Source organism: Haplochromis burtoni, unplaced genomic scaffold (genome assembly GCF_018398535.1).
Source record: "Haplochromis burtoni strain Fernald_Lab_line unplaced genomic scaffold, NCSU_Asbu1 Contig_82, whole genome shotgun sequence".
In the NCBI taxonomy this organism is placed as follows: Eukaryota; Metazoa; Chordata; class Actinopteri; order Cichliformes; family Cichlidae; genus Haplochromis; species Haplochromis burtoni.
The window spans coordinates 316,454-326,260 of record NW_024582443.1 but is presented as its reverse complement, the minus strand read 5'-3'; the positions used below and the strand labels follow the sequence as shown (position 1 = coordinate 326,260).

Below are 9,807 nucleotides of genomic sequence, written 5' to 3'. Positions count from 1 at the left end.
TTTTTGGCCACTTAAACCATCTGTATTTACCTGCCTTCTTGGAAGATCTCTTTATAAAAAGACACTTTTAATATCGATAAGACTTTTTAGCTGAATAAATAAACATGACTGGTGCTATTGTGTTGTTTGAGGCTCAAAATGATTTGATATGATTGACACGTTTCACAGATTAGTGAAAAGTCATTTATAACAGTTTAAATACGGGAAAACACTTCAAGGGGAACCGGTGTATGCTTTTTACGCTGGGGCCCCCTAGAGGATCCCTCTGGCCCCTGCAGGAGGCATAGGAACACCAATAAAGCGAAAAGGATGCTGCTCTTGAAAGCATCCGGAAGCAATCTCTTAAACGACTGCAGCTAAAGCCTGTTAATGGACGTCCTCTAATCCTCGGGTGCACTTTCCAGTCCGCAAGAGGAGCTGACTCACTCCCCTGTCACCTCCTACCTGGAGGAGGGCGCTCTTTATTCAGTTTCCATCCTCCGTGGAGAGGCTGTGGCGTGCTGGTCCAGAGCTGGGTACTTCTCCAAGTGCTCGTCATCCGTGCTCCGACAGGCCGGAGCAGCACTGTGAGCATCACCGCATCACATCCACTCGACATGGACTTCTCCATCCGCGCGGCCAACCTGGACGACTGCAAGGACATCGCGCGGATGATCATGGTGAGCGGACACGTGCACGTGCGCGCGTGCGGTCCAGCTGTGTGTATGACTCCGAGGACATTATTAAGTAGCCTGTAGTGGCTTACGTCAGCAGGGCTTTTCATAAACACGGTGTTGCTGTTATTATTAGATTAGTGAGATATTATCGGATGAACTGTGCTCGTCCTGCTCGTTAGTTTCAGGCTAATAAACTGCCTGTAAATGACATGTTTACTACCAGCTGAGCAACACTGATGTCTGGGATGTCCTAATAAATGATGGCAGCTGATGCTATTTTTGTTTATGTCCAGGAACTGGCAGAGTATGAGAAACTGGCAGAGCATGTGAAAGTGACCCAGAAAGGTAATGTATGTAGCGATGTCTCAAGTTTCTGCCTTGATTTTATCCGTAATGCTTAATAATGATTAAGAGTGTGTGGTTATTATAATGTAATTTATAAACTTGGATATAAATGTTTGGTCTTGCTTTATAGGCACATATATAAATATCTTTAATCACAAATAAATTATTACATCGAGTAAAACCACGTTATTTGTTTTGGTATCATTTAGAAAGTCTGGGTAAATTAATTAAAGTTTTTAAAAGCAGCTTTATACACATACAGATTTGTGAGTGTGTTAATGGAGCTTTTATAACTACTTATGTCAGATTTTAATCCATGTTTAATTCAGGCAGTTGTCATTAGTTCAGTATTTTGTGTCACCACATCTGTTGTGAGGACCATCTATACTTTACAAAGGATTTATAAATGCCTGAAAAGGGGAACTTCAAGACTCAGTCTTTGGGAACTTTACAACACAAAAAGTCAAAAGAACTTTTTATTCAAAAATGGGGCGACTGTGGCTCAAGAAGCAGAGTAGGTCACCTACTAATCGTAAGGTTGCTGGTTCAATCCCCACCTGCTCCAGTCTGCATGCCAATCAGTTGCTCTCTGATGCAGTGTGAATGCTGCAGAAAGCACTTACATAGAAAAGCAGTGCTTGTATGAATGGGTGAATGAGGCAAGTTGTATAAAAGTGCTTTGAGTGTTCAGTTAGAGTAGAAGTAAGAACCAGTCCATTTACCAACATTGCTCATTTAATATTTGCAGAACATCAAAATGTAAGTTGGACCACAGTCTGAGATTGTAGAAGAGAGAAAGAGACTTACTGAGAAGCGAGAGCCACAGGGTATTTTAAACCAAACATATTGAAGTTTCTTTTCATTTAAAACCAACATCAATAAGGTTATCACAAAGCAATAGTGAATATATCACAGAGCATCACAAACAAGTGTAAACACCATAAACAAAGCATCCATCATATTAATGTGTCAGAGTCCCCGGGCTCTGTTTATATTTTAGTTGTCTTCTGGGCTTTGCATTATTGGGTTATCATCATTTGTGGTCCCTGTCTGTTCTCTAGTCATGTCTCCATGTCTGTGTACACTATGTTTGTGCTCCGTCTCTGCGGTTGTCTAGTCTCCCTGTTAGTTGCCTCAAATGAGTCTTGTCTCCTTAGTCGGTCATGTCTCTGTGTTTGTTTGCTTTTCTGCGGCAAGTCATTATGCCTTGAGTCTGGGTTTCTGTCTCTGTGTTTATGTTTCCTGTCTCATTTTGTCAATCTCTCATCCTGTTCAGTTTCACTTCCTTTGGTTCTTTAGATGGATTCTGTTCAGCTGTGTTCCACAGGTGTCTCCACTCCATCACTCTGCCCTTTGTCACCTCGTCCCTCATTCCCTCTTGCTGTATGTCCCGTACGTTCAATGTCTCCTGTGTAGTTTCCTAGTTAGTAAACTAGCATCCTAGTATCTGCTTAGTTTGGGTTCTTTTGTATTTTTGATCCCTGTGAATCCAGCAATAAACCTAAATTTTGAGTTCAGTGTCACTTCTGAGTCCTAATCTTGCCAGCTACACAGCAACATATGACATAATTTGAGAATGCAGGAAAATGTTTTCTGTCTTTTAGAATTACTTCTGTTCATTCCTCAGGTTCAACTTTCCTCTCGTTTGCAGTTAGTTGTTGTCAGTTAGCTATCTTTAGTCAGAGAAGTGCTCCTGAATTAGACACATAAGTTGTCAGCTGCCGAGCCTGTAGAGGTCTATGTGTCCCCCCTTGGCTATAGCCCCCGAGATGAGCACTGACCACAACCAAACCAAGCCAGTCACACTGAACAATGTTACAGGCAGAAGAACACTCTCCTCAGCTTCACCAGACTCTTTCACATCTGTCACATGTGCTCAGGGTGAACCTGCTCTCATCTGGGAAAAGCACAAGGTGCGAGTGGTGGACCTGCCAATACTGGTATTCTATGGCCAATGCCAAATAGAGGCCATTGAACCCTCAAGCCTTCCTTGTGAAGTCTGTTTGTGATTGTTTGGTGAGAAACATTCACATCGATTACCTGCTAAAGGTCATTGTGCTGCTCTGGCATCCTGTTCCACTTTGCACAAAGGAGCAGTTCCTGGTCCTACTGATGGGTTAAGGGCCTTCTATGGCCCTCTTTAGCTCTGCTAGTTGTTGTGGATGTGAAAACTACCAAAGGAAGTGCAATGAGAATAAATACACAGAGTATGTAATGTGGACTTTATCGTCCAGATGAAAAACTCTTCTAACCAAAAAATAAAGTTTCTGTATCAAGTATAGTTTGGTGTTCAGTTATATTTATCTAAGCCCAGTAGATTTTATCACACTATAATAAAGTATTTGTCTGTGAGCCATTTGTTTCTACCACCAGGTAACAGCTTTTCCCAGGAAGCTTCATTCTAAAATTAGGAATTATGGACCTTTGAGGAAAAACCATTGCACTGTATTTTCCAACAAAAGGTCAAGAACTGGTTTTAAAGCTCTCTCTTAGCTAAGATTACATTTTGATAAAAAGCCTCAAACTGTTAAATGTAAACTGAATTTCCCCTTGTGAAAACACCGTGTAACAGTATCTATAATTTCTTTTCAGACTTGGAGCAGGATGGCTTTTCCAAGAACCCGTTCTTTCACGGGATCATCGCTGAGGTGCCAGAACAGCACAAAACCAAAGAAGGTGATCATGTTACGCTCAGTTTTCTCACACACTGTTGCGATCTACTGTCTAACAGCTGTAACCCGGTTACTGACACAAACTTAAAACTGATGGGTGACGACCCGCTAACAGTAACAGAACCTTACCAACGGAGAGAGCGAGCAGGAGAAACAAAAAGGAAAACTCAGGAGTGAACTGTAGAGGTATATCAAGTAAAGCCAAAAGGTCAAAAACTAAGCTAACTGTAGACTCAATAGCAAGACTTCAGCACTATAAGATACAAAAAGCTAAACAAGTTTAACATTTTATATATTTTTGTATAATTACTTGTGTCGCGCTAACTGGAAAACGGTAGCTACACTTAACACAAACATTAATTGCCATATAGCGTCCATTTACATCATCCTGCATATTTATTACTCATGTTACCTAATGTAGCAGCACACAGCACATGTACCCTCCCTGCTTAAACACTTCTTACATAACAAAGTTGAAGTGCTTTTCCTAAGAATGCAGTAATTAGACCATTAATATACGCTCTGCTGCCCAGCTGTGCTTTTTCCTTCCATGACACGGGCCTTTTTCCACACAGTCACCGCTGTCCACTATCTGAAGGCTTCAACTATCAGAGGCTATACTGAGAAGTAGCTACTTATGTCTTGGGTCTCATTAAAGTTGTGCTCCGCTCTCATCAGTGCTGCTTTGAGCTGCTGAAAAAACTCAATAAATCCATGAACTGTCCAGAGCCAATCAGCAGAGAAGTTAGCAGCCAAACAGTTTTGGACTCAGAATCATCAGATTCATCAAGTCACTAGAAACATGACTCCAGATGTTCTGCTGCCTCCAAGGAACCAAAAACAAAAAAGAGAAGTAATAGTGGTTAAAATGACCTAACCAGCCTCACCACTGGGAAATGTGAGGTTTCATTTATAAAGATTGTTGCACATTAACTGTGAGCAGCACCACGACTCATATCACTTTTTTCACTGATGTGAGGGAAATGATACATATTTATGTGTTTACAGTGTAATGTAAAGCATTATGCTGTTAATAATCACTGTGCTAAATGTTCAGAGTCATTCACTCAGTGGGAAGGAGCACCAAAACGAACACACAAATTTCATGAATACTGAATTTTGCTTCTTCTAAATAACGGTTATTTTTACATGCTCAAACTGTTTTCTTCTTTCAGGGCACACAAAGATCGGCTATGCACTTTACTTCTATTCCTACAGCTCCTGGTCAGGCAGAGCCATTTATATGGAGGACCTGTATGTGATGCCTGAGTTCAGAGGTACAGTACAGCCTCTGAGAAAATGTCTCATCATCACTGTGTCCTTATATTTGCAGGAAATCTCAAGTAATGCACGTGATCTGTCTTTCAGGGAAAGGTGTCGGTAAAGCACTAATGAGCAAGGTGGCACAGGTGAGTGAAACATGAATAATGGAGAAGGTAAACCTTGAGCATTTTCCTGTTTTCAATATTTGCAGGAAAATATGCTGAACAGTGTCTCAGAGGCAGCATGCAGAAACAGCTTCCATGCTACATCTACAGCGGTCATTCCTGTCTTCCTTCTTGTTTTTGCTCTCCTGTAGCTGGCTCTGGCTGCTGGTTGCCACCAGCTCAACTTCACCGTCCTGGACTGGAACAAACCATCGATGGACTTTTACCTCAGCCAGGGCAGCTTCGATATCACTGCTTCCATGGGCTACCACTGCATGCGCTGCGAGGGGGAGGCGCTGGAGCACCTGGCTCAACCTTAACCCAACCCTCATGACCTTTCGTGACCTTTGCAGCCATGAGGTCAGCCCACACACTGCAGGGATGGAGCACCACTCAGTGGCCTCTTTCCAAAACTTGACAAGCTGATTTTTATTGACTGTTTGCTAATCCCTGCCTTCCTTAACATTCTAACTTTAAAGCCATTTAGCAATGTGTTGCATATTAACTATAACATTTTTCACCATTTTTATGCAGCAAACGTCACCTACATGTTGGTAACTAGCCTTTACTTTACGGATCACTTAAAGTTGGTAGAAACACACCCCTACCACAGTATAATATTTAAGAGATATAACTTTTAAAATACCTGTCGTTTTAATGGAGAGAGACAGAATACATATCACATAAGAGTTCTAAACTGAATTGCATATTTTCATTGACTGAAATAAGTATTTGATCCCCTACAACCCAGCCAGAATTCTGGCTCCCACAGATTGGCTGTGTGTAGCACACGGATTACAGTCAACCAATGAATTAATGATTCCACATTTCAGTCTCTCCACCACCATGGACAAGAACAAAGATCTGTCAAAGGATGTCAGGAACAAGATTGTAAGCTTGCACAGGAATGGGATGGGCTACAGGACCATCACAAATAGAAGACATAAAAGAACCATCAGTCAGCCTCAGCCTAGATCTCCATGCAAGGTCTTGCCTCATGAGCTGAGGATAATCATGAGACAGGTGGTAGACCAGTGCACTATTAAAGATCTGAAGGCAGTTGGGACCACAGTCACCAAAAACACCATTGCTAACACACTACTCTCTAATGGACTGAAATCTTGCAACACTTGTAAAGTTCTTCTTTTCAAGAAGGCCTGACTTAAGTTTGTCAGCTGAATGATTCAGTGAAAGCTTGGGAGAAAGAAAATCAACTCAACCTGCCATGTTTGGAGGAAGAGAAATGCTGAGTATGACCCAAACACCACCATCCCCACAGTCAAGCACAGAGGTGGAAACATGCTACAGCTAAAAGTACAGGACCACTTCACTGTACCGAGGGGCCGTGAAACCTTGGGCAAGAACTTTGTTCCCTGAGTCAGAACACTGAAATGAGTCATGGATGGGTCTTCCAGCAAAAAACCCCAAAAACCCACCAAGATAAAAATTAGTGACTTCAACCAGTGTTTCCCAACCTTTTGGAGCCACAGCACATATTTCACGTTAAAAAAAGCACACAAAACGCTACCAAACAAAAATGTCACAAAGAGCATATTGATCATTTTCCCCTGCGCACCAGGTATAGTGGAATTGGCTCGTTTGTCCCCAGCATACCTTTTTTCTTTTGACCATGACATAATAGTCATGCTGTGGTCTCACAGCATGACTATGTAATTTCTTCTTTGTCTTCTTCTGCTTTACTGGCAGTTGGCAACCCATTTAATTAGAGCAGGTAGTTGTACTGCCCTCTAGTGGAAGAGAATGTAATTGTTCTGCCCGTTACTCAGGCTGATCGCTTAGAGTACTAATCAGGTGGAACCAGATAATTTTCCACAGCACGCATACCTATGTGCCGTGGCACAGTGGTTGGGAAACACTGGCCTAGACAATCTTCAAGCAGCAGATGGATGTTTAGGTGATATTTTGTCTCTCTCCATTAAAATGAAACTACCATCAAAGAGACTATTACTTTCTTTGGAAGGGAGCAAACTTACAATTCAGCAGGGGATCAAATATTTAGTTCCCCCACCGTATATGAATAACATAAAATTAATTGTCTGATTTACACCAATATTACACATACTTCAGATGATGTTTTGCACAGTTAGTGCCTATAGAATAATGACACAATGCCTGAATTTCACTATAAACTTGTGAAACGTGAGGCTCTCTGGTCTTCTCCGGTACCTGTTGACGAGCACTGGAACAACTCTGTCTCTGCACTGTGGAGAAACTGGACAATCACTATGCCGGGCAGGGATTTAGCCAATGGTCATTTACTTTTATGTTGAAAAGAATATGCAGTGTCAAGTGTTGGAATGGGGAAGAAATGCGTGCAATACATTTAAAAAGTACAATACAGAGACACTGAAGCTGTTTTGTGTTTTCCTCGTGTGACGTGTTAAGAATTGTGTGATAAATGATGAAACATTTAGACAACAGGGTGTGATACATGTGTATGTAGTGACATTTTAGACAACTTGTGACCTAAGGTATAAGATATGATCTGAATTTTGTTGGGGTTTTTTTGCACAAAGATCCTCAAAAATCTTATGCATCGCAACACTAAGACATATGTTCAGTGTACGACTGTTTTAAAGGTTTTTTGTATCTTATCCCTTTAAATTTACTCTAACGACAGCAACCAAAGAGTCAGTCACCTCTGCCTCTCGTCTTCCAGATGAGGAGCGCTGCGAAGCTGTTGTGAAGCACAGCGTTGGTATTTGCACTGTTTTCTTCTTTTTTCTAGCTGTTTATGTGTATTGAGGTCTTGTGATGAGAGTGTACGCTAAAGGAATCAGCTGGACTCAGACTAAAACCTCCATCTTTGCAGCCAGACGTGCGGGACTGGTTTCAAAGACCTGGACGAAGCCTCGAGTCAAACAAAAACAATCCATCTGGTCGTATTTGAAAACTAAGAGAAAATCTTGGACTGGGCTCAGTGCACGTCTCTGAACCTGTCTCGCTAAAATGAAAGCGGCGTAATTCTGGTCTGCACTTCTGTTTTATATTCAGTCTCAATTTTTTTTTCTCAGAGAGGGCTTCTTTCCAGCACTTTAATGAAAACAGGCTGAGCTGGGGGTTATATTTGGTTTGTTTTCTTTCTTTCTAAACAAGAAGAAACCGCTGACCGTTCTTTGTTACTTTTTGCAATTTGCATTTACAAAGTAATTCACTCTGGAATGCATGGTATTTTATTTAATTTAGTTCGTTCGCTATCCATCTTTGGGACATCGAAATATTGCATGTCTAATGTGCAAAATCTGCAGCCTAGCTCAGGTTTGCAAAGTAAATCTTTGTGCTGCTACAAAGTGCATTTCCACAAAAATCCACGCCAAGTCCAAGGGATCACGAGGGGATCATTATGTCTTATCTGCAGCTTCCCATCAGAATTTCAGACCAAGTGCTATAAATTATTCAGTCTCAAACTGTTTTCCCAACATGGATTTCCCAAAGCACTTCAAAATCAAAGTTCAGCCCGTGTTCCTGTCAGTCACGACTGCAGTAAATCTCAGAAGAGACGCTTTGTGCATAAAACAGAGAGCAGCAGCTCACCAGTTTAATCTTTTTTAAGATGTTTCCTCAGTTTTTAGTGTGTTGAATGTGTGTGTGTGATTACAACACTGTGTAATAGCAGAGGAGGCAACCGTGACGCATTCTCATTTCCACGGCTGTGCGGCCGTGTTATCCACTGTACCATAAGAGCTCATATCAGTGTTCCCGGTGAGGTCGGTGTCTTTAATGTCCTCATATTTCCAATGTCGTCTGTGAAATTACCGAAAATAAAAGTTGTGTGGAAACCTTGTGAATTAAGGCTTTTCGGGGCATTTTCGACTTCATCCGCTGAGTTTTTAAAAAAGAGCTTCATGAGGTGCATAAATTCCCTCGGCTCACAGAGGAGCAGTAAATTCCTCAGCTGAAGGCAAAACACTGAAAAGAAAATCACCAAAAATGGATCCATAACTTTTTCATCTGATATTTGAAGCCATGAAATTGCCACAAAAGGTAGATGCTTGAATTTTGGGTCATTTGCTGTGTGTAAAAACAAACAATAAATAAAACACTCAACATGTACGAGAGTCAGTGGTTTCATGCTGTGACTGTCTTGAAAACCAGAAACTGTCCACCTGTTTGTTTGATTAGAGTAATAAAATCTGTCAGAATTCAAGGTGACGTGCATGTGTAGCTGCGCATTTCTTCTTTAGTCTGTTTCTCTTTCTTTTATTAACATCAGACGTATAGATTTAATATTACTACAAAGTAGATGAGCTGTGCTATCCAGAGCTAAAACTTTAATGCAGCTCAATTTAGCCAATAGGGGGCGTACTGACATCACCCATTTTTAAAAATCCCAGTTTGGTGTCATTTTTTCTCCAACTATGCTCAATACATACTATGCAAAAGTCTTGATTTAGTCCTGATTTCTTTGTGTTTTACTTCCGAGCAGCCAGGCTTTGCAGACATTCTTTGAAGTGCTCTTGAGGAATAGTTCTCCAGGCTTTTTGAAGCTCTTTCAATGTTCTTCTTTGGCTGCTTTTTCACTCATTTTCAGTCCAGTCCTTGTATTTGGTCATCATCAGAGAAATGTTTGGTTTGTTTGTTAAGCCACAAGACAAACATATAAATCAGTCAAGACTAAAAAAAAGGCTCTTTAACTCAGGGACTGAAGGGACGAACTACTGCTGTGTCAACACAAAACAGACAACT

The 9,807-nt window shown here is 41.2% G+C and overlaps 1 protein-coding gene across 1 annotated transcript; it reads left to right on the top strand.

Moving 5' to 3' along the window:
- Nucleotides 1-296: 296 nt before the first annotated feature.
- sat2a.1 (spermidine/spermine N1-acetyltransferase family member 2a, tandem duplicate 1) lies at nt 297-6,806 on the top strand. Its single transcript, XM_005925850.3, has 6 exons — nt 297-659; nt 950-1,001; nt 3,594-3,677; nt 4,849-4,950; nt 5,042-5,082; nt 5,253-6,806. Exons 1-6 carry the CDS (start codon nt 597-599, stop codon nt 5,418-5,420), a joined length of 510 nt encoding a protein of 169 aa, XP_005925912.1. The 5' UTR covers nt 297-596; the 3' UTR covers nt 5,421-6,806.
- The last annotated feature ends 3,001 nt before the right edge of the window (nt 6,807-9,807 follow it).